This window comes from Xiphias gladius, chromosome 24 (genome assembly GCF_016859285.1).
Source record: "Xiphias gladius isolate SHS-SW01 ecotype Sanya breed wild chromosome 24, ASM1685928v1, whole genome shotgun sequence".
In the NCBI taxonomy this organism is placed as follows: domain Eukaryota; kingdom Metazoa; phylum Chordata; class Actinopteri; order Istiophoriformes; family Xiphiidae; genus Xiphias; species Xiphias gladius.
Window position 1 is genome coordinate 21521098 of NC_053423.1, and position 25765 is coordinate 21546862.

Sequence of the window (25765 nt, forward strand, 5' to 3'; positions counted from 1 at the left end):
AGTAAAATTCCTTTTTTTCTCATTTTAAATGGTCACTCCATCCCAAATCATTTGTGTGCACTAACCCTCTGTGGGTCTGAAAGAAAGACAAACAGTAGGTAAAAATGTAAATGTACTACTGCACTCATTAATGTACTATGTATCTGTACTGTTTCCTAATAGAAAACAAGCCGTCCTGTACATGTTGTCCACTCAAATGGTCAGTTGAGGGTGCTGTGTCCATTATACTTCACCTATGGATCAGGATGCTGGACAGTTGTGGATACTTGCCTGCTGTCCACTTTCATGTCGGTGTGTGTGTGTGTGTGTGTGTGTGTGTGTGTGTGTGTGTGTGTGTGTCTAAATTTTTTATTTATTTGTTTGTTTTTTAGTTTTTTACAGTATTTCAGTTTAAAACTCTTTGATGTTTTCATTTTATGCACATTAAAATTGAACTTTATAAGCTGTCGTTGATTGAAGTAGTTAAATGGGTGTTTGTCTCTCATAATAAGTGTACGGTTTTAGGGATGGGTCCATGTGACTGATTCTGAGACCAGGTTTTACTCAAGTGTCAAGTTTGACTTTCTTGTTTGCTTGCTTGTTTGATCTTGTCTCTAGGTTCTAGATCAACCAACTGATGTGTAACAAAGCTGCAGTGTGTGTGTGTGTGTGTGTGTGTGTGTGTGTGTGTGTGTGTGTGTGTGTGTGTGTGTGTGTGTGTGTGTGTTTGTTATTTTTCTTTTTACAGGAAACAGAGCCGCAGTGGTAGATCAAGCATGGTATGGTGTGTGTGCGTGTGTAAGATTATTCATGATGTGGTTAATTTTTACACAACATGTAAATCATAGGAGATTACACTACCTTTGAAATTACTAAATTTTATACTTTAGACTACAATCTTAGATAACATCTTGTCCAGTAATTCAATATAAAAAGTTTGGGATTTATTTATTATTTACAAGTTATATTGATAAATGGCTTGTAAAACCAGTGCACCTTGTAAGATTTTGGCCGCATTACACACGCTTGGATTACTGTGACACAACAAAAACGAAATCACTTAAGTAGCCAAATGGTGTTGGAAAAACTTAAATGTCTCTGATTAAAAGCTAAAAAACAAATATACTGAAATGAAAACAAGTAGCGAGGCCTCTTTGATGTCATGACCATCAGAGGGATAATGTCTTTATCTAAATGTGGGTCAGTAATAAAACCACTCTCACCCTGATTTGCCTTCACATATTCTCATGGACTTTGGATTTACTCTGTCATCAGCCAGACAGAGTTGACCTGTTTCTGTTATGGGTTTTTTTTTTTTTTGGTATGTTTTTGTGTGTGTGTGTGTTGTTTAATTTCTGGTCAGCTTTATACGAACAAAACTCTCGTGCTGATGACCTGAATGTCATTTAAGCCATCAGGTGTCTCATTGTGGCCACAGGTGGGCAGATTGAAGCCGATCTTAATCTGACGACAGGGCTTGTGGCTAACTGGACGGCTGGTTAGTGTGTAATTGGGGGCATATTGCCCACCAGCAGGGAGAGAGAAAGTTTGGATAGTTACGATTTAACACTGGAAATTTTGGAACAGTTTAAAGGTCCCACATACATGTGTCTCCTTCAGTCAGCTGATTTGCAGATCTGGAGTGAACTTGTCCTGCTTTACAAACATTTAGCATGCAGTGTTCGTAGCTGTGAGAGATAAATGGGATAAGAAGCGGAAGGAAAGGACGAATGAAATGAAAAAAGAGGAACGGAGGCTGGTGCCAGCCTTCGGGTGTCACCAGAGAGGGGGATAAATGAACTCTGGGAGCCTGCCTGTCTGAAAAAGAAACTGAAAGAGAAAGTGAAAGAGGGGGAAAATGGCCTGATTGACTAGCAGAGAAAAAGGACACTAGGAAACCCCCCTCCCACTTTTAATTTTAATTGAATCACGAGAGCAGAAAGCCAGAACACCGGAAGACGGAGCAGAAGAGAGGGAGAGTGAGGGAGATTAGAGGTGATAACGGGAGAGAAGGAGGGAGTGAGGGATAAGCACGCTGCCTGGTATTAGAGGCGTAAGCTCCGTCTGGTATTTTTAGTGTTGACGGTCCCTTAGAGATGGAAAGAGAGGAGAGATTCACTGTGGAAGCAAGGAAGAGAGGAAGAATCTGAAGGCAAGAGGGAGCAGAGAAGAAGAAGAGGACCTAGAAGAAGGAGGGATGGAAATATAGGAGTGACGCTGACTGTGGAGCAAACAGAGGGAGACGAGGAGGAGGAGGAGGAGCTTGTGTTACTCTGTCTGAGCTTGTTGTGGCTGTAAGAGTGTGTGAGTCACTGTCTTGCCAGGTCAGGTGTGTGTGTGTGTGTGTACCTGTACTGTGACCACACACAGTACACCTGCTCTAAGAGTCAGGAACTGCTGTTATATCAACCTTTGCTCTGAGGAGACTCCTGGCCAGGTCACATGACCTCCTCAGGACTGTTGTTTGACTCAGTGGCCACAGCTGAGCTTTTAGCTGGTGCAGACTCATTGCTTCCACACTGCTGATTCTTGGCTGTTTTTTTTTTTTTTTTTTACATGACAGAGCAGAAATTATTCAGAACTGCGTTGGCGCTGTCTGGGTCGGCAGAGCTATTTTGAGAGGCAGCGATGAAAACGTAAGAAGGGAAGGCTGAGAGAGGCTTCATAAAAAATATGAGCTCAGGCTCTCATCTGTGAAAGGAAGCAGATCTGGACAGTGAATTTTCTTACCATGATGGAACGTTTTCAGAGCCAGTTAGTGTGAGTTAAAGGCTGCTACAGACCTCTTATTCACGGCTGCATGCTTATTGTGTCTTCCTGTAAAGCAGAGGTCTGGACCAAAGCCAGAAATATCACCACGGCTCTTTTTCATTATGCACGTCCTCGTCATCTCCAATCTCTCTCTCTCTCCGGTCTTCATCACACACAAGACACACATGCACTAATGAGATGAATGACTCTGCTTGGGTTCGTTTTCTTTTCAGTATTAAAGTTAAAAAAAAAACGTGTCAAGTCCACCAGGCAAGTCCATCTCAGCCCTTCTTCTTTCTTCAGAAAGCAGCAGAGCTCATGTCGCTAGGAGCAGTAAAGACCCAGGGCTGTTGATTTTTTTTTTTTTAAATTGATTTTATTCACAAAAGAAAGCTGGGAAGTTTGTGTTTGCCTCAAGGAAAGGAAACGTGAAAAAAGGAGCAGGAGTAAAGGCAAAGAAGCAGAGATGTCACGGAGCTGCTGCATCTGGCTTTTGTCAGCTTGAATGAGAGTGTGTGTGTAGGTTTGCGTAGTGTTGCACAACAAGCTTTATTTGTACCATTTTTTTAATGATCATGTGCTTTTGTGGCATCCAAAGAAGACTTGAGCGGATTACATCATTATAAATGGATAAGGCTGGGACCTTTTTCTTGCAGAATTTATTTTTAATAACCTCTCTGCAATATAGAAACTTCCTCAATCCCCTCTGCACAACAGTACACCTCCTCCTGTTCTGCTCTGTGACCAAAAAAAAAAAAGGCAGAACTGCCTTAAACTTTTAACTGGAAATGTGGATTTACTTTACATCAACTGTCTTTCCAAGCAGTGAACTAAAACAGAGGAAATAAAAAAAGAAAATTGTCCCTCTGGATCTTTCATCTCAGCAAGGAGAGTTGCTTAATGACGCAGAGAGAGGGAGACGCAATGCAGAAAGAAAAACAGAGAGAAAAGATAAACAGAGAGAAAAGATAAACAGAGAAAGCACCCCTGCAGCTTTGCAGAGCCGCCGTCAGCTGCTGTCTGTGTACAGACCGTCTGTTGTGGCTTGGAAACAGAGAGCGAGCGAGCAAGAGACCAAGTAACAGAGAGAGAGAGAGAGTGCGCCACTGACTGGTGAGGAAGTAGAAGTGAGGTGAGGGACTGAGCAGGGAGGGAGGGAGGGAGGGAGGCCATCCTTTTTAGACTGAAGGGGGAGGAGCTGCCACTGACTTTGACACACACGTGTGCGAGCAACTGCTACTGGGATAGAGAGCAAGGGACAGAGACAGAAGGCCGCCCGCGAGAGGCTGACATGGCAGTGACCGCAGCGATAGAGGGGAGAGGGAATGGGTGAACCACAGAGAGATTAAACCAAAGAAAAGAGAAGAGACTTGACAAACTGGCAGTACCTGCCGCTGTTCTCCTCGTGGCTCACACCCACCCCGCAGCTTTCACTTCTGGATACGTGGACGCAACTCGTTGCCGGAGACGTCTTACTACTATAATTATCTGTCTTCTGTCTTGGGTTATGCATCGGTAGCATCAAATGAAGGCCTGATTACAGGAGGAGAGCAAACTTTAGAGACGTGCACTATGTGGCCCGACTACAGGAATGAATGTCATCTAAATGCTCACCTGTACTCGCTCATGTGCTGTGCAGGTCAGTGTGCCTCCAAACATGCGTGTACGTGTGTCTGTCTGTTTGTGTGTGTGTGTGTGTGTGTGTGTGTGTGTAAATACCCATAGAGTAGCTGCAGAGTATTTGCAGTTGTTGTTTACACGCTGCCAGCGTGCAGAGCGGCCCCGGTCAGCACGTGTTTCACTGTGTGTATGAACAGTTCCTATTTGTGCACAAAGTTGTGACAACAGTTATTCTAAATGTGGTCTCTATTAATCATTGTTGGTGTCAGTACAAAGTGTGAGACATCAGAATGTGTGTGTGTGTGTGTGTGTGTGTTTTGTTGTGTTTGGACAGCATGGAAAGGGGTGTGTACATCTTAACAATGCCCTCTTCTGTAGATGAATGAATGCCTTTCTGTGGCTGTCACTCACAGCTCGTCTCCTCTCGGGTCTCCAGTTTTGCTTGTGTTAATATAAAAATACTTACGATCTCACATGGTAGAGTTATAACAAGACGAACCTGATGAGTCTTCACAGCCACAGTAATGAATGTGTAGTGCAGTAAGTGTGGTTGGTGTGTGTGTGTGTGTGTGTGTGTGTGTGTGTGTGTGTGTGTGTGAGAGAGACCTAATAACATATTGAAAAGGGAGCGTATTCGCTCTGGGTTAACCAGCTCAGCTACCCAAGCGGGTTTGGGAAGAACAGCGTTTTGGAGTGGTGAAACTATTTTGTAAGGCTATGTTGAAATATGCGTACTTTGCCTGGAGGCTTGTCCTCAATGTTTCACCCTGTGTGTGTGTCCTTATGTGCGTGTATGTGTGCATTGTTGAGATTGAACTGGAGTTTTATCCAGCTGAGATATTTGACCTACTAAATCCTAAATCGAATTTCGTTTTTGGAAATCCTTTCTACTTTTAGAGCTCGACAGTTGAAGGTGTGTGTGTGTGTGTGTGTGTGTGTGTGTGTGTGTGTGTGTGTGTGTGTGTGTGTGTGTGTGTGTGTGTGTGTGTGTGAGAGAGTGTGTGTGTGTGTGTGTGTGTGTGAGTGTGAGAGAGCGCGCTAACAAGATCTTTGAAAGAGGAAGTGATACCGTCTATCTTTCCCCATCGCTGCTCTCCCTCATACCTTCACCATGGCAGCTGATAAACAACTGGCAGGAAGGGACGTACCTGCAGCATGCTGTTTTCTGATTGGCCGAAGCTGAATTTGTTTAACAAAGTGGAGGGAAAATCCTGTAAGTCGGTGTGCTAGTCTTCATATGGGAAACAAAATGATTTTATCTTATCTTATCTTTTATGTGACACACTCTTCCATATGTCAACACGTTTTTCCAACTATTGGAGTGAACATTCACTGATAAGAAATAAATTAATATTGACATTATTTTGCGTTTTACAATTTGAAACAGCTGAAATTGACATGATGTAAAGAAGGTTCTGGAAAGCCGAACAGTGCGTACTTTAAGCACCTGTTTAAAAATATTTGTATAGATTTATGTTTACAGAATTATAGATTTTTCTTTCTTCTTCAAGTTTGCAGTGCAGGTTCCCAGAGAAGCATTATTAGTATTGTCTAATTGTTTCATCCTAAAAAAGCTGCCCTCATATTTCTGAAAATAGGTGCTGAAACTGTCTCTAAAGTTAGTTTGCTGAATGGAGTTGAAATGATTAGTTGATCAATCTATGTTCAGTGGATTAATCGACAACTATGTTGATCATCAATTAATCGTTTAAGTAATTTTTCATGCAAAAAAAAAAAAAAAAAAATCAGCCTATCCAAATTGAGGATTTGCAGCTCGTCTTTGTCTTTTATGATGGGAAACTAATTTTTTATGGGTTTTTGACAATTTCTCGGAGAAAACAATTTTTGGCTCAAATGATTAATGGATTAATAAAAAAGAGTAATTGTCAGATTAATTTATAAAGGAAATAAGTGTTAGATTCAGCCTTATTGTTTAATCCTATAGCCTACCTCGGTACATTGTACACACGTTGCATTTTGTATCCCTTATATTGAATTTGAATTTGAGTAAGATACAGTACGGCATCACTTGAGACGAAGTTTCACTATCTGTCGAGCAGGAAGTCAGATACTTAACAGAATGGCAGGAAAGGAAAAAGAGGGAAGGACTGTGTTCTCTCCCAGACAGATTGATATGAGCAGAGCAAAGCTGGAGAGGAAGAGGGGCTCCAGTAGTGTGGTGGTGGAGGTGGTGGTGAGGGGGGAAGATAACCCAGTTGTGGCTCTGCAACAGGCTCTATCGCTAAAAATGGAGGGATCTCTTTAAATAGAAGCTAACGCTAACGAAAAACAATGTTTTGAGCTTCACTGGAACAGCCTCAGTGTACTCAGGATGATGTCATCCCAGTAACACGTATTGTCAAGGGTTCACGTTTGTACATATAGAGGTTCTTATCGTAGATATAGAGGCTCTTATCAGCAGGACCTTGAGTTGTTGTCCATGAACTCAAAGATCTGCTCCAGTGTTTGTCTTTCCATCAGCGATCAGATCACTGCTGAATAGAAAAATAAAGATATAGTTACAGCAAAGAGCAATGAGTCATCTTAAAGGAAATGTTGTGAATGTTATCCAGACACACTTGCATGTGTGTTAGTGTCTTTTATTGAGTTTATGAAATGAAAGTGTGTATTTGGATGTGTGAGAGTGATAGAGAGGAAAGAACAGCAACTTTCCATTAGAAACCCTGTTTAATTGTAATTCACAAATTGATATGATTATGTAAATCCATGCCTGAGTGAATACAGCATCATCAGTAACTCTCTCCGTTGGGCCTGTTTAGCCCACTGCTCTGCTTCTCTGAACTGCGCTGGATTTGCATCTCTCTGTGTGTGTGTGTGTGTGTGTGTGTGTGTGAGTGAATAATCACGCTTGCTGCAGTCTCCACACTAAATGTGGTTTATGTAATTAACCTCCATCTTTTTCCTCTTTATTTCTTTTTCTTCAGATGAGCGGGACAGGGTGCAGAAGAAAACCTTCACAAAATGGGTCAACAAGCATCTCATCAAGGTATGAATCACTGAGTCTGCAATGTGCTTGTTCTGGCTTTGTGGAAATGCTCATCTGTGATTTTAGGGTTATTTTAGGGTATGGTCTAAAGTTTTATCTGCCATCTTGTCTCTTAACTTCCATAGAAATGAAATATTAAACTAACTTAAATGTGTTGCCTCATACTAACACGGATCGAACAAACAAACAAACTTGGTTTCGTGTCACGTTCTTTTCACATAATCATCTGTTGCATGCGTGTCCCAAAGGGCTCGATATACTGTAATATGTCATATACCAAGAGTATGTTGTGTCCTCCTATACATATAGAATCAGTGTTCTAAAATCTGGCCTCCCATACCTTCCCAGATAACATTTTTTTGGAAATCAGTGAACTGAAAGGTCTCAAGTTGTAAAGGAGCTGGACTGTATGTCGTAAATCTAGCGGGAGCAGAATAATGGCTTCAGAAAAAGCCCTTCTAGGTGTCCTGGTAACCTGAATGGGAATATTTTTTTATTCCTACTGCTGCGATATAATAAGGAAACAGTGAGCAAAATAAGCAATCATCAGATTTTTTTTATTTTCTGCTCTACTGTCCCTATCTTCTTCAGCTGCTACAAGTATCTATTAGCATCATTTTTAGCAGAATATTAGCTCTATGAAACAATTACACAGGTGCCACTTTGCAATGCGAAGAAATGTCTCCTGTCTTCTGGCATAAAACTGACTATGTTTATTTCTAATAACAGTTCCCACATGTGTATTTCTTCTCACTCCGCTTCTCTGAGCTGTGGGATATACTGAGTTAGTGTGGTTCCATCAGTCCTGTGTGTTCAGTGTTAATGTGGCCCTATCTGCGCAGCAGACTGCACTGTTGCATCGATAGACGAGCATCCGTCTGGATCGTTCTGCCTGTTGGCTTTATCGGTGTTAGTAACGGCTCTAAAGTTACAGCTTATTAAATCGCTGCTCTCTGTCCGGCTGCGCTCACACTTCCATCGTGTTTAGCAGGGAAGGCAAAGTGGTGAACAAACTGAAAGTGAGTCTTAAATGAACATTCAGTAGCGGTTGTGAATTCGGAAATGTTTACCGGAATGCAGATAATGACAGACTGTCTTTGATGAGCCAGGATCCCGACCTTAAATATTGCATTTGAAGCCATCAAAAAAGAAACATCTGAATAAATTCAATCTGAATGAGCAGCTGCATAAAACCTTGCTAGCTGGCTGTTTAGAAAAATAGGGTTTACACTTCTTCCCTTTACAGTAAAGGAACAATGCACTAAACTACCTGACGGCCCTCGGATCGTGTCAGAACGTCCGTTGAAATGCTCCGTGCTGCACTTGACGACAGAGATAGTATTTTTCCTGAAGACAATGAAACTGGAAGGGAAACACTGATTTATTATCCCCATTATAACTGTTAGCGACAGTATTTATAGTTAATGTCTCCTTTTGTACGTGTAGGTCACAGACAGCTGCCTTTGCTGCCTGCATGTGTGCATACTGTCACATCTGCCCACACAGACACACACCATTTCTATCACATCACATAAAGTAAAGTATGTCTAGCGTGTGTCACACACACTCAGGTGGTACTGACTCTGAGGAGAGGAGAATGCGGGGTATTTCTGTCACATGACCCAGGAGTGAGACGTCCGTCTGACCCCATAACTCTGGAGCAACTGTCGTCACAGTGCCCAGCCTGTGGATGTAACTCTATATCAGCTGGCACCGCCAGACCAGCCACTGGCTGTAAATGTGGGTCAGAGATGAAGAGGGAGAGCAGCGGGAGGAGGGATGGGAGATGATTTTTCAGGTCTGGGAATGCAGCTTCTATTCATTTGCAATGGGAAGCCACGGTCTTAGTGTTTTTTGTGTGCTTTCTGTTACATGAGAGCAGAGTCAGAAAGATTGATTGATTAGTCAATTGACAGAATGTTAATTGGCAGCAATTTAGGTCATTTCTTAAGCAAAAATTCCCCAAAAATATTTTTCCAGCCTTGTAAATGTGAATATTTGCTTTGTTTTCTTTGTTTCCTACGATAGTAAATTAATATCTTTAGGTTTTTGTCTGCTGGTTTAACCAAACAAGCTGAATATGTCAACTTAGGCTTTGGGAAATAGTGAAGGGGATTTCCAGTACTTTCTCACATTTTATAGACCAAACAATTAATTGATCGGCAGATTAATTGATATGATGATGATAATCATTATGAGAGAGAAAACAAATGATTGACAGTAGTGTTGAAACAGTTACAGAAAATTCACAGTTTTTATAATTGATGAATTGTATAAGTCATTGATTAATTTATTATATTATTTAATGTATGTATTTATTCTTTGTTTATTTACTAAGGAAAAATACCAAACATTTTTTCGTTCCAGCTTATCAAATGTGAGAATTTGCTGCTTTTTACAAATTCATTTATTTGTTAATTGTAAATTGAAACTTTGGATTTGGGACTGTTGGTCGGACAAAAACAAGCAATTTAAAGACGTGGAATTGAGTTCTGGTGACTTGTAACTCGTTATTTTAAATAATGCCGTAATTGACAGTGAAAAGCATCAGCTTGATTTAAAATGCTTCAAAATGGAAAACAGGACTAGAAACATCTTAAAACTTAACAAAAAAGACAGGTTGGGAAAAGACAGAGAACCTAGACTGTGGTCCCAGGTGGCATAAAGCATCACGAACAACTGCTGTTCTCTTACACTTTGTCCCTCTTCCTTTTATTAACTCATGCACACAGACACACAGTTTGTCAGCCATTACATTAGCAGAGGGGTCATCTTGACTTGTATTTATTAAAGAGAGTGCTGACCTTTACTGTTGTAGCGAAATAGGAGAGTGAGAGGAAGGAGGGAGGGTGAGACGGAGGAAAGGATTGGGGGAAAGGAGATGGAAAAGGGCCAGCATATGAAAGAGGATGTCTGTTGAAGTATGTGCTGCTGTGGGATTGAAAAGTGTTGCTAAAGAATTTATATTTCAAAAATAGAATAATATGTCCCAAGACTGTGCACTAGAGTAGAAAGTAGGGTCAAATAGCAGTCTGTTCTACATCATCTATTGACTCTTAGCTAAGACTGTTGATTCTACTAACCTCCACCCTATCAGCTGGGATTTAGAGGGAACCACAGACAGAAAAAAAGCAGAGCTGAGGCTAAAAGGCGGAGAAAAGGATTAAGAAAGAATAGAAAATAAGCTCATGAGACAAAGAGAAAGAACATTAAAAGATAAAGAGACAGGAAAGAGACAAAGATAGAGATTCCTATTGGGCTCCTTGTTTCCTGATTGTGTGTGTCACGTCTGGTATGTCCTGGGCTGCTCAGGTGTGCAGGGTGTTAACAGGTATCTGTGTGTATACAGTGCAAACATGGGGCAATGTAAACACTGGCCTCCAAGCTACCTGCTGACATGCACGGACATACTTAGACCCAGCAGTTTGTTGACTCAGTGAGCGCATATCCTGCAGCAGCAGAATAAGAAGTCAGGAGGAGTCGAGAGGTTTTTCACAAAGACGAAGATCTGTAATCCAACAATGACTTTGATAATTAAACACGTCTTAGACCTAATATATTGTCAAGCGCGCTGTGCTATGGTTTAAGATTAATTTGAGCTGGATCACAGCAGCCGTAAAACATAGACCGTATGCTTAAATGTAGGGCTGCAACCAACAGCTATCTTCAGTGTCAGTTCATCTGCTGATTATTTCTTGATCAATGTTGAGAAAATAATGAAAAATGTCTATTACAATTTATAAATTCCACGGTGATGTCTTCAAATAGCTTGTTGTGTCTGAGCAACAGTCTAAACCGCCCACATGATCAATTTACTATCACAGAAGAAAACTAAAATAAAACACCGAATCCTCACAACTGAGAAGCTGGAAATACAGAATGACCATTGAGCTCAAAATATTTAATGATTCATTTTCTAGTGATTGACTAATTGACAAACTGTTTCAGCTCTGCTTAAATGTTAGAATACTAAATAAATTAATGATGTAAAAATGCAAAATATCTAGTAGTACAAGTGGGTACAAGTCAATATAAAAAATAAATCCTATTAGTAATGGATGAAATGTTGCATATAACAGCATTTTTTGACCTGTGGAGCAGAGTACCGGATACAGTATGTGGGGTTTATCAGATCGGTCAAATCACCTTACAATAAGCAGCATGTCAGTCTCAGAAACGCATGCTTAATCGGCATTCAAACACTTGCCCTCATTCATTCTGCCATCACGCTGCGGTTGTCAAATTACATGTCACAAAAAATATTTGAAGATATTTGAGCTGATAAAAGGTGTGTGGTGTCGAAATTCAGTCGGACCCAGAATTGCGTTCGGTGCATCAGAGCGGTGCTGTTACAGTTGCCCTGGTGCTGTCAGTGTGCCTGCGAGCCCTTTGGACATCAGCTCAACACGACAGTCTGCTTTAGTGCCGAAGGCGTCTGACAGCTGCCATGACTACGAATCAGACACAGCTGGCTGTGTGAGCAACATCCCATTAGACACAGACACACACACACAGCCAAAGAAAAACAACCTGTTTATTAAAAAACATCACAGAACAACCATCGACAGATTCAGGTGGGTGTTATTGATAGATAAACTCACCGACGCGTCCCTGGACTGAACGCTCCCGTACTGGTTGTATTTTTAAGTAGCCAGAAGCGCACACTAGAGTCTACTGCAGACTCTATGAGATGCGTTGGGTCATGCAGCAGGACTCTGTGATGGGCCACCTTTGGACACCCACAGGAACATAAACAGAGAGAAACTTCTCAGTTTCCCTTGACAGAGAGCTAATCTGGTACTGTGTTTTGATTCAGTAACCGAGCAGCCTAAGAGAGAGTCAAATATGTCACTTTTTTCCCCCCACGTTTGGAAACACATGCACCTGGGACCGTCATCATTTTTTAGCAAAATTATTTTTATGATTAGTACTTGTCTAAATATAACTAAGGACCACTGTCTCGCAGTCAGTAAACAGCTACTGTGTCCAGATGAATTATCGGAAATGACCGAAAATGAGCAGAATAGGATATTTTTTGGTTGATTTCACTCCCAATTCACAGAGTGAGCTTCCAGCGAGCCGGTAATAAACATACACTCACTTGGAACCAGTGCACAAGCTCTGACACATTTAGACACAATTAGACAAAAGCGGTGCCTCATTTCCAGTCAGTGCTGGATACGCCATTTCTTCCTGTCATCTAATTAGCACTTGTTCCATCGGCTCCCTTCGAAAACAGCTGATGTCGACCTTGCGGGGAGAAACGGGGGCAGCAAACGGAACGGTGAGAGTGTGACACACATGAGCGAGGAAGAGGAAAATAGTGAAAGTAAGAAAAAGGGGTTATTGAGGACAAGTGGAGAAATGTAAGGGTTTCATTTCAATTAATATTTGAATTAATTCATGGCTTATTCGGAAGGTAAAGACCTCTTCAGTTTGCTCCTTCAGCCCACTCTTGTGACAGTCTTGCCCTCTTCTGGTGAAATGTGGAAGTACAGTTTCTTGTCCTAAGGCCAGGACTGCAGCAAAACTTTGTCGTTGTGTGAAGCAGACATTTGTCCTCGGTTGCATGGTGCGTCTGCATTATTGTAGCAACAGTCTTGAAGCACCTCGGGTGGGAATGTTTGACCTTTTGTTGCATGCCAGCCTCCCTCTCTTTCTGCTGTCTGGCAGACCAGGACGGAGCAGGATCACAGCCACTGAATTGCTTTTATTTACAAACGAAAAGCTTTTCTCCTGCTTTTGCCTGGTGTCCATGTGCCTTTCTGCAGCTGCTTCATGGTGCATGATGTGCTTCTACCACAAACTGAAGAACTGCAAAATAGTCTAGATTGAAGAAGTGCTAACAACACAGGAACAGTCTCTTTTTACTGTCTTATTCAGTTTTCTCTACTCTAATGCTTGTTTTCATATATATATATATATATATATATATATATATATTTTTTTTTTACATTCATAAACTAATCATCTTTTTTTCTTGGTTCCTGCCCACCGTCATGTTAACTTTGTCCGCTGAGTCTAATGAGGTATCACGTCACATGTGCCACACGGTGAAAAAATTGTAATAGAATGATGTTTACTTTTTGATACCGTTTCTTTTCTCACAAGGTAAAAGGTGAGGAATAAAGTCTGTAGTAGAAGGATCTCACAGGCAAAATAAAACTATGGATCTCAGTCAGTCGCATGCAGTTGTACATTCACCCGCCAATCAATCCAAGTCCTCTGGGCCATACAACAGATGGAGAAAGCATCATGTGATGCTGTCAAAATAACACTGTTTCTCAGTGGCGCAAAGTAAATAAGTCAAAATAAAAAAATAATGTGACAGACTGTACCGATTTGGTATTTGTGTCTTTTTTTTTCCTCTTTCGGTTCAGTTCTCGTGATACTTTCCTCACTCGTCACAGCACGGCCGTTCCATTATCCCCTCTCTTTTCAGCCTGAAGCACTCACTGTCTGTCACTTTCTGCATGTCTCTCTGCCCGTCCGTCTCAGTGAGTGTCCCACTTTCAAACTAGACAAGCACTGATGCTGATCACACAGCTCAGCCGGGCTGCTGAGTCACCGTGGCAGCAGCGGTGGCCACCGGTAAGACACCCATCCCCTCCCCACTCGTTGTCATGGCAATGTCACGGCAACAGAGACAAGAGGCCACAGCTGGTGCTTCGTCTCTGTTGGCCCGGCAATCGCTGTCACTAGCCCTGTCAGCTGTGGGACAATCGGCCTGGCAGATGTCAACAGTGTTGAGTCAACACAGGGATGATTGGAGAGTGGAATTAACTTCTCTGTCTCTCTCTCTTTCTCTGCTCCCCTCTTCCACCTTTCTCCCTTCCTTTCCTCTCCTCTCCTCCTCACTCCCCTTTCCTTCCCTCCCTCCTCCTCCTCACTCCCCTTTCCTACCGCCTTTCTCAGGTGAGGAAGCACATCACAGACTTGTATGAGGACCTGAGGGATGGACACAACTTAATTTCCTTGCTGGAGGTCCTCTCCGGAGTTACCCTGGTATGGATTCTACCTCTTTTACACACACACACACACACACACACACACACACACACACACACACACACACACACACACACACACACCTGCACAGACACGATTATTTTCTTAGTTGTTATCACACTGTAATGGTTTCCATCACACCCTCCGCCTCTGCTCCGTCACACACCCTGTCACCCCCTTGTCATGTGAATGGTACATAAACTCTTTAACAATGCTACTGGAGTGTCCAAACCCGCTTGAGGCCAAAGTCGAACAACCCGACGTTCCCAGATCACCAATTGTAAGTCGGCAGTAGTACTGCAGGACCTTAAGCTCCAGTGGACCGACTTTGCTCAGCGGGATGATGTAAGAGTCCTAATCCTAGCGCTGACAGACAGACCGGCCACAATGTGACGCAGGCTGGTTTAGTTGCAGAAAGGTAAACAGACAGAAAAGATCTGCTGACTGTGGTTAGCTTAGGCACAACTCACACAGTCACACAAAGGACACTCACAGAGCACATATTTAGGACAATGTTGCCTGACAGTGTCACCTCCTCCAAACACCTCCATGAGTTTTTCCTCTTTTCTTCATTTACACTAGTTGACAAAACAGTCCCACTGCAAGGTCCATTTAGTAGCTGTTCTGGAGCGTTTGATCGTTCCCACTAGTTTCCCCATTTGTCATGTTCAAATGACCCTTTTTTTCCCCCTGAGCACTTTGAGGACTTCTAGTCTGTTTTTTGCCTCACAAGTTAAGATTAAAAGTCAATTCTTGAACGTTGAGACAGAGGTTGACAAAACAATCACAGCAGAAGGAGTAGCTTGTCTTGAGCTTTCGAAGGTATCATACAGTCTGCAGTCTAAGGACTCCTCATCCTCATTGGCTCATTTACAGTCATTTACAGTGTTTTGCAGCTTCACCTCTCCGAATTGCAGTTACTGTACTATTGTGCCTTTTCTCAGTTGTTCCTGCCATCTTCAGTCTGTCTTCTTTATCCACCAATTCTCATACTACATCTCCCCTTCCCCTCTTCCTGTCTCCCATTTTCTTTCCTTCTGTCACCATAGCAACAGAAAAGCGGCCCTTTGAAAAGGGCATACGCCTCGCGGGCCCCCCCTCTCATCTTGCTCAGAGGGGAGGATGAGGAGGAGGAAGGAGCTCAGGGAGTATGTTCAAATCAAACCCTCTCCCCCCTCCACCGCTCACTCTGTCACACTGACCTCTGACCCCTCAGCTTTACCCTCTGCCCCATAGGCAGAGGTGTGAGGCTGCATGAGCGTGCTGTGCCACTGACTTCTGACCAACAAAACCAGGCTGCACGTGACACCATACAATGCTGTGTTACTGTATGACTTTACATGTCGGCCATCATTTCTGTTGGGTGACAGCATCGTGACTCCAGTTCTGGTGGTTTTTTTAATTTTCATTTCATTTTAAATACTTTCTCCTTTATGAGTTGATGTAGAGATGGATAAATACATTCAAAAAATAGAATTGGACTCTTATCAACCTTCAAAAAAGTTAGCATTTCGAAGATATGTTTTCACTCAACAGTGCTCTACTGCTATTTTGCATGCGTTGCGCACAACGTATTTTTAGGTGATTGAGCTGGATTTGCTATTAATGAGATTATATTTTCTTGTTTAATTACTGTTATTTCATTAAGTAGTAAAAATGTAAAATTGTGTGTTCTCATATCTATTAAAAAAATCAAGGCAATAATCGTAGTAAAAAAAAAAGTAATTTGCCATTAAAGGTGTTTCCTGATCGGACATTTTAACACATTCCTTTGTTTTTCTCTTTGTTAATTATTAGATTAATTATTCGTCTCATAAACACGTTTATGTGCCCAAAAAACAAAAGCATGATTATACAGAATTACACTGACACTCCCAGGTGGAGTGACGGAATGAAAAACGGCATGCGTTGTTTGTCCAGTCACTAAAAATGAACATGTTAAAAACTGTTCAGTTACATACGTGTATTTATTTATGGAGCATATTTAAAAACAACAGATTTTGACCGAAGTGCTTATCAGAGAGATGAAAATTACAGTCAAATAAAAACAAAGGTTTACTTATGAGGATACAAGTAAATTACAGTACAACACACACTTCCTTTCCTCTCCAGTATTTCTGTCTGGCTAATGTGATGACTAATCCTGAGTGAACCTTCTCTTTACCAGCACAGTGTGAACCCACATCTGCATCCTGCACTTTACTCATGTACTCATTGGAGGATTTTGTGTGTGTGTGTGTGTGTGTGTTTGTGTTTGTGTGTGTGTTTGGTTTTCTCCCTCTCTTTCTCTTAAACTCTTTCTTTCGTAACTCTAAGAAGTAAACGGTCTGATGCGAAGTTTACATTTTTCATGCTAAACCATCATGGTTTGAGTCTGGTTCGCTCGACAGTTTTGGCATGTCTTTAACGCCTTCTGTTGAAGACAGCGCCCCCCCAGAGGACCATTTCATGACTTCACTGCACTGTGGATTTAATTCTGCATTGTTTGCACAAACTGCTGCCTCCTGTGTTTCTGTCACTAAAAATCACTGAACTTAAATCTCTTTGTTGACTTGCCTCATTATATTTTTGTCTTCTCTTCTGTTCCAGCCCAGAGAAAAGGGGAGAATGAGATTTCATCGACTACAGAATGTCCAAATAGCACTGGACTTCCTCAAACAGAGACAGGTATGCACACACACAGACAGACATAATGTGGATTATCAAAACATGAAGATCCTTTTCATATGCTGTAATGTACATAATAGTGTACACTCAAAACGATAGTAATAAGAGATTAATAAGAACCAAAACATCTGGGTTTAAAAAAATATTTTTACGACTATCACTCCCATACAACAGCGAATTCAAAAATGATGAACGTTTCTTTTGCTCTTTGTCACTGTTTACATTGTGTGGTGTTCATAAGGATTATAAACAATTATTAAAATGCCAGTACTGTAGTTTGTAGTGTCCAGAAAGGATTCCAACTCTCCATCTTTTTCCTGTTATCCCTGTAAGTCCCTGCATTTGGCGTTGTTTTCCTTAAGCCACACCACGCTTCTCCTTGACATACTCATTTCCAGGAGTCTCAGTGTGAACATTTCTGTGAACGCTATCTGTAAGTTTTTCTAAAACATACCCACATGCTTTCATTCCTGGAACTGGGCAGATTCTTGTGCCAGATGGTCTGTTGGTGCAGCGGAGAGAGATGCATTTTATGCAGTAACATGCACTTCTTAATTCTACATACTGTAACTGTACCACACGCTCCAAATAATCTGTTTATTATAAAGTGAAAGCTGTTTTAAAACACTGCCATCCTCACCTTATTTTTTAACTACTCTTTATCTGCAGTACAGGGCTTCATCATACAACATCTAAAGACTTATCTGCCTACTCTCTCATACTGCATCTTTTATTGTTCCTTCTCGCCCTATCTTGCTATGTCTTTGCCAATTTAATGTTACTTACACTGCATCTCTTCATTTACTCCGTCTCTCACTTAAAACACCTCTTCCTCCGTATCTCTGTAAGTCCCCATCTTTCTCGTCTCTCATGTCTCGTTCCCTGGAGACAGTGGCGGAGGACAGACCGCTTCTTTCTTCGAGTCCTCTCTGAGTTTCACTACGTCTAATTATAGCCAACGACCCAAGATTTAACAAGGTCTGAGAGAGTCTCTTACACATAATTGGCATGATAGTTGGAGCAGAGATCATTCTTCACCCTAAACATAATGAAATGAAGACCAGTTATGTGTTCATTTGTCCAATCAGGTTTGTTCAAAATTATGATGACAAAAATGTGTACATTTGAGGCAAAATCTTTGAGTCTTTTCTTAGGAATCAAACTAAGAGTTTATATTTTTCATTCTCAGGTCAAACTGGTGAACATCAGGAACGATGACATTACAGATGGGAACCCTAAACTGACGTTAGGTCTGATCTGGACCATCATCCTTCACTTCCAGGTCGGTGCCCTTCACGCGCTGTCCTGCAGTGTCTGGCTCTGTATTTCCTGCCTTAGACCCTGTTAGTAGTTAATTCAGGCAAACCGGCGTGTACATGCTTGTCGAATTCTGCATTTCGAAAAACTTAATGGACAACTAAAGGTTCTTAGATCCAGCCCACAATGTAATAATGCCTTTAATTAATTATGTCATGATTGAGTTATGGCTCACATCATTACTGCTGTGATTCAATCTGGATTTTAAGTGGATTAGAATGAAATCAAATCGCTCCAAATCGGGACTTTATTTCTGTGTTGTCCTGTTGTTACTTGGCATCTCTGTCCAGCTACTGGGATTTGAGTTATTATCACTGCCAGGACGAGCTTTGCTCTGTGTGTGCTGGCAAACCACTGTTAACTTATGCAACAGAAGAGGTTGCTTCATCCAGTGCTGACTGGAAATAAGAGTGTGTGTGTGTGTGTGTGTTTGTCCATGTTCTTCTGTGGAATCTCTGAGCAAGACATGTTCTGGGTGTTAGAAGTTTTTTTCCTGCCAATATGATGGTTTACTTCACTGCCTCAGTCTGTAGAGTGAGAATGCACAGACGTCTGCTCTCATTGAGAACAACAAACTCTGCAGTCCATTAAGAGAACAACATGGTGTTTAGCTGACATGTTAGTGTGTATACTATGCTGCGCTTGTTGCAAGTTTCTCATGCAAGTTTGTGTTTTTATAAGCGTTTTAAGAGTGCACAATGTCAGTCTGTGTTCCAAGGCATTTGGGCATATCTGTGATCGAATTCTGTTGTTGTTGTCCGGAATGTGTGTTATAAAACCACCTCTGTGCAGGCCCTTGCAGGAAGTTGTCCTATAAAACATCACAACACAAGCTTGTTTGGCTTTAGTTTAAGAGTTGGACAGACCAGGCATAAAGGGAGCACAGGGGACATCATGTTCAGTCTCTAGGCTTTCGTATAAACCCTGATTCTGGATTTGCAGTTTGTTCCTGTTTACCAGGCATACCCTGTTTTTACCGTCACATGCAGGCTGGTTGTACTTCATCCGCGATTCCCTGTAAGCCCAGGATGATGGCAGCTTCAAAGTTGCTCCACGAGTTATTGTTCAAGGAGAATGAAATACATTATGAATAAACCCCACTATGTGACCAGTTGTTTAGACTCCAATTATCTAACAAAATATACAGTATAATGTACTATCCACATGGATCAGAGATTGAAAAGTCCACCTGTATGAAGGTTGTGGGTACACGATAATAGCAGAATATGCTTTTGCAAAATTGTATTTTAAAATGATTTTTGTGGCTAAAACTGATAATTCAGATTATTTTCTGCAATCATATGATCACAACAACTAGACGTGATTCTTAAAGTGGCTGTAACTGATATTATACACGAACAAAGTATCAAATGAAAATGTGAAAACAATGAGACAATGGGAAAGGGGTTGTTTGTAGTGATGAATGTACAGAGAATTAACCTCCTGAATCTGCAGCTCCTCACGGCTTTACAGAGCTTGATAATGAGTTTCAGCTCATTGTTTAGCTGTCTGCTCTGTAAATTTACTGTTTTGGTTCACTCTCACTGCAGCTAGCAGCTGTTTTTAGAGAAAAAGCTCTTAAAAACCCCACTGTACACTACATGCTTAGAACTAAGCAGACGCGATAGCGACTAGCTGGTGAACATAGTGGAGAATTAAGCAGTTAAAGAGCCAGATATTTCCCTCAGGAGTTGATGGCGACCAAATACAGAGCTAAAACAGAGTGAATATTGGACTTGCATTCATCAAGTGCACAGAAACACGACTCCAAAGGAATGCTCATCTTGCTCCATAACTGCTGGATGTGTAAAGCAGCAACTTTTTGCTAACAAGATTACCATATTAACTTAAAAGGTGATTAGTCAATATTGCTGCCCCCAAGTGGCCGCCAAGTCAGTAAAATAAAAATGTATTTGTTCTAGAGAAGTTATCATAAAATGCTTCACAGTAAAAGACAAAAGCAAAATCTCTGTGATTTGCAGCTAAAAAAGTTTGTAGTTGTAAAGTTGTAAATGAAAATAAATTTCTAAGTGAATCATTGCTGAATTGAACTGTGGAACTAGCTTGTTTAGTCTGGAAAATCAGTCATCTGAGCTGTTGTTTTCTCTTTGATTCATGATATATAATCTTTTCCTCAACATTTTCCTGCATCACTTTAGCCTGCAGATGAGTTGTACTCTAATAAAACATTACAGCAGCACTCCTGTTACCACTGGGCCCGAGCCTTGCATGTCAACCATATAAGAGAGAAAAAAGAATTAATACGACGACTTTTGAGTTTGAAAGAAACATTCCCAGCGTCTCATTTGCTTTCTTATTTTTCAGTACTTAGCCAGACCGTTTGATTCTAGATAGGGTCGTGAACTACTTGTAGTTGCTGCAGTTGACCACTAGACGTTACCCTGCAAGGTGACACGGGCAGCTGGTTGCCATGGAAACAGTAGTCCATGACACCCTGGCAACCGTTTCAGTGGGCATGACTCAGCAGAACATGGTGTTACAGAGAGAGAGAGAGAGATAGAGAGAGAGAGAGAGATGAAGGGAAGCAGGACGGGGACGAGAGAACTAACCTGGAGATTATGGACAGGACGGAGGCTGAAACAGGTGGCAGGTGTTCTGGAGGAAAGGAATGAAGAAGAAAATTAAAATAAAATGAGTGTGGAGGGAGAGAGGGACTCGGCCTGCAGAGCAGCATTTAGTTTGAGTTTCAGGAGTTCACTGGGTGCAAGAGATGACGACAGCTTTACATTAGAGCTGCAGTGAGAAACTCCAGTCACACAGAGCTCTGTGTCCCTGCGGCACGTCAGTGGTTACATGGTCATTACTGTAAATCCATAGTGGTGGGTTCAGCAACATGTGCCACATACAGCATTCAAGCTCTGTAGGACGGTATAAGAACTTGTGTTATATACTGGGAAGGGAGAGGTCTGTTACACATCCACCTCAAGGTCTAAGAGTCACATCTTTGATGATGACAAAAAAAACATTTTCACAAAACACTGTTTTCTTCTGACTCGACGTAAAATTACACACAAAAACACTGCACAATACAAGTGTGTATGTTGAATACCAATTTGTCAAATCACAGCTCACAGTTGTTTTTGTTTGTCACATACAGTGTATTAAAGCAGGAAAGCTTCAGAAAGTTCTTCAGCGCAGTGTTGTTTGCTGTGTTTATGTCAGTCAACATGACACAAATATTCACTGTTGCCAAGGTACTTGGCCCAGATCAGTAGAGAAAACTTTAATTTCCACATTATTCCCACGGGACGCTTTGTTCTGATGATCATGATGGTGAGTATGCTGATGAAGAAGTAATTTCTGGAAACAAGCCGCCAGGTCTTTGTGATCAGGACGTCTATGTGCCCATGAATGACTCAGCGCAACAGCTAATTATAGGAACTCTCTCACAGAGCTATCATTTTTCATTTGGGTCATAACTGTCGTTGATCACTATTTCACCAGCACATCAAGTTACGCATGAGCTGGTATCTTTGTCTCACCTCGCTCTGTCAGCTGGCTCTGGCAACCTGCTCCCTCAGCCACTCTGCTGACGTCAAACAGCTCAGAAGTGTTTTCATCACATCTTCTCCACATATATCCTGCAAATTTCTGTCTTCCCGAGAACCACTTTGCCATGGAAAGTTTTCTGGTATCAATCATACTTCTACATTTTAGTCATAAATTGGAATCGGCCCTTGCGATGAGAATGCCATGAAAAATTCACAGCTGTGGTTGTTGGAGCAGTCAAACATGGTTGTCATTATCTGCTGTAGTAACAACAGAAACTGATCATAACTCACCATCATTTGTCCTACTAAACACAAATAGAAACCGTGTTGTAGTTACTCAGACAAACCACTTGGTGCCACCAGTTAGTTCAGTATTACAGATGACCTGGCTTGTAGGACGTCCTCAGCCAAACAGAGACATTCCTGTCCCTGAGCCCGCCTCCTGTTGCGCTGTGTCCGCCTGTGATTGGCTGAGCTAGCTGTGCGTTACTGCTAACTCCTAGTGAGTTGATTTCTGAGCTGGCTAAGAAATTCATCACTGTTTCACTGTCATGCTCCAAGGCAGAGTCGGCAGACGGGGCCAGTTTATTTGTGTTGTTCAAGGGTACTAATGTAGGCTTATACTGCATAGATCGATCACCATCTTCAGCAGTGGAAACAGACCTCACTTAAAACTGTAGTGCCCATTTGAAACAGTTAAATGCCATTAAGTGACAGTTGTTTTTCAGTGTACCACATTGCCAAGAACGTGTAGGTTTTAAAAACATGTCTCAGTGCTTGAATAGCTCCTAACTCAAGCTGTGTTATGGCATTGATGCCCTCATTTAGTTATATATATATTTCTATCTATGTTGGTATATATATGTCATTCTCAAGCCATAGAGCTACCGTATGCAGCATTACCTACGGAGCTTGACTACCACCATGGAGTAGAGACAAAAACATTTAAAGCATTGACAAAAAAACCCAAGGGCACGGCCCACGACAACTAGACAAGATTCTTAAAGTGGCTGTAACTGATATTATAGACGAACAAAGTATCAAAGGAAAATGAGAAAACAATGAGACAATGGGAAAGGGGTTGTTTGTAGTGATGAATGTACAGAGAATTAACCTCCTGAATCTGCAGCTCCTCTCGGCTTTACAGAGCTTGATAGTGAGTTTCAGCTCATTGTTTAGCTGTCTGGTCCGTAAATTTACTGTTTTGGTTGGCTTCGATACGAACATCTTTTGTGTACTTGACAATTGTTAGTCCTTTTCAACATAACAGTCGTGAGGTTTCTAAGCAATACAAACTAGATTGAATGACTTTTCATTTTCAGTCTTTTATCACCACTTGTTTATTCTTGTTTGGTAATATAAATAAGTGGAAGGTCTTGGAGCTCATTCCTCTTCTTCTACATATTCTTTTATGTTAGCTGGGGACAGTAATACTTTGAGGAATATAGTATAATATCTTGTAGGCTGTTTATTACTCAGACACAGCAGTGCAGCTCCCAAGTGCTTGCAAAGCAAGAAATATCTGCATACAACAGCATATCGAAGTTGGCTTTTCATCACCGTTATTATTTTTAACGGTGGTCTAGAGTAGTGTGTCTGAAATTGGATTTTTTTCAAATCTTCTTTTCAAATTAGCTTTGGGATGTAAAGATTAAAAAAAAGGTTTGGGTGAAAAGGTTTGAGATGTAAAGGATGTAAAGTTAAGGTTCAATGCCAAATATTTGATCAAAAGCTCAACATGCAGCGGTTGTGACTTGTAAATAGCTGACATTGGGTTCAGACAAAGGTTAAAGTCTGATTTCCAAAGCTCGTGATGGCATAGAGTGAAGGGATGAAAGCCTCGGGGAATTGATTAGTGCCTTTCTCCCACTGCTTCGTGCCATTTCCACGTGTGTTTGTGCGTGTTCTTCTCTTGTGCTTCCGGTGCTTTCGGTTAATGAGAGAAAATGGATTACTGCGGCTTTCACCATTTCAGCCTGCTACCGCCTTTTAGCGGTCTCCATCCATATGTGTCTGTGAAAATATTTGCCATACATTAGGCACTGCGAACATTCAAAGTACCTTGATTTCTCTAGGTCCTCTTCTCCTGCAGTGTTGCTGACGTGTTGTACGGTACAGGATCACATGTATGAGCTACAGTATGTTATTAAACGTGTGTGATGGTGGGTGGAAGCCTATGGAGCCTGTAAGACTGTTTGTTGCAGCAGACTTTTAAATGTGTTAAGTGGTGTAGGAGGAGAGTTAAATATGAGACGTTTGTTTTGTTTTGTTTTTTTAGATGTTGTGCTCCAGTCAGAATCTTTACATTACTATTTTGGGTTTCAAATTGGATCAAATTTCCTGACCTGGTATGTGTAATTTTCTATTGCAATATCCATTAGGTTTGCAACTAATGGTTATTTTTGTCGCCATGTACGGTCTAGACCTGCTCTGTATGAAAAGTGCCCTGAGATACCTTCTGTTATAATTTGGCACTATATAAATTGAAATTGTTATCGAATAATCTGTCAAGTATTTCTCCGATTAATTATTCACTGTCAGACAATAGTAAAAATCACAATTTCCCAAAAGATGACATTTTGATATTATTTGTTTTGTCCAGTAAACTGTTTGAAACCCACAGATACCATTTACAATGATATAACAGGGACAATAGCATAAAATTGTCACTTTTAAGTTGCTGGAACCAGAATATGTTTTACATTTTTTTCTTGACAAAAATGAAAAACAATAAGTCCATCCATTCATAATCATTTCAGCACAACACCGAACATTTCTAGATGAATAAAATCAGTTTGAAAAGGGCTATTTTTGGCTAATGCAGTGGATTAAATGCCTGTAAAATCCAGGTACTTCATCAGATTGATGTAGGATTCCTGCGAATTCCATATTACCATTAAACAGTCCTTCTCATTGATTTCCAACATTGCCTGCAATCACGTAAGACAACCAATGATATTGAAACGTTAACTAAAAGCTGCCTAAAACGTATCGAAAACATTTTAAATTCCCCCTCTCTCAGCTCTTGATCCTTTCACAGCCTCCATCCATCCCATCCTGTTTTTCTTCTGTCCTTTTCAACTTTCCTTTAATTCCCTCAAATCTCTTTCTTCGCGCCCTCCTCCTCTCTGTGCCTCATCTTTTCACCCCAGATTCATTCAAAACCTATAGCTGGATGGAGATGGAGGGAAGAGATGGGCAGAAACAGGTTGAAATGCTTACCCCTTTTCTCATTTAAGTTGCAGAGATGCAACAGCCTGATTTAGATTTGATTTCTCTCCTGCTTGCTATTTTTTTCTCCGTCCCTGTTGCAGGCTGTCATTCAGGGAAGCTTTTGGGTCAAGTGTGTTTGTGCATGTGTGTGTTTCTGGCACAGAAAGCTGCTCACTAACAGCCAAGAGAGAGAGAAGGAAAGAGAGTGAGAGAGAGGTAGGAGTAATGAGGAAGCGGATAGGAGGAGGAGGAGCGCCAAGGAGGGAGGGGTGGATTGTGAGAGTGAGAGATCGAGCAGAAGAGAGTGTGAAGCTGCAGCAACCAGGAGATTAGGGTTTTCTCTCTTTCTGCTGGCGTCCGCGACTGAGGGATAGAGCAGAGGAGCGAAGCCAGCCGAGGGAGAGACGAATCCAGACTGCCTGCTGTCACTGGAGCTCCTGGCTTCCCCTGATCAGCAGGCCTCAAACCACAAACGCACAGCAGGACAAGACACACTCATGGACACGTATGCAGAAGGGCTCACACAGCTGACCAGGGGACCGCCCAACCTCGCAGGCACAAACACACGCTCATACACTCTGCTGGACAGCCACACGCTTGCTGTTTCTGTAGCCTGCACCGTATCAATGGGATCAATCCAGCCACGCTGGTCTGACGGAGCCATGGTCTCATTTTAGCCGGAGACGCCCTG

General features: G+C 41.6%; 1 protein-coding gene across 8 annotated transcripts in view; it reads left to right on the forward strand.

Moving 5' to 3' along the window:
- The window catches only part of macf1a (microtubule actin crosslinking factor 1a), a 241766-nt gene that overhangs the window by 92801 nt on the left and 123200 nt on the right, over positions 1-25765 (forward strand). For 7 of the 8 annotated variants that reach the window (XM_040121367.1, XM_040121374.1, XM_040121370.1 and 4 more), the window contains 4 exons: positions 7296-7357; positions 14273-14362; positions 16955-17032; positions 18222-18314. In XM_040121367.1, coding sequence (XP_039977301.1) covers positions 7296-7357; positions 14273-14362; positions 16955-17032; positions 18222-18314 — 323 coding nt within the window. Of the gene's footprint in view, positions 1-4287; positions 4370-7295; positions 7358-14272; positions 14363-16954; positions 17033-18221; positions 18315-25765 lie in introns of those variants that run through there. The other variant, XM_040121372.1, reaches the window with a different exon arrangement.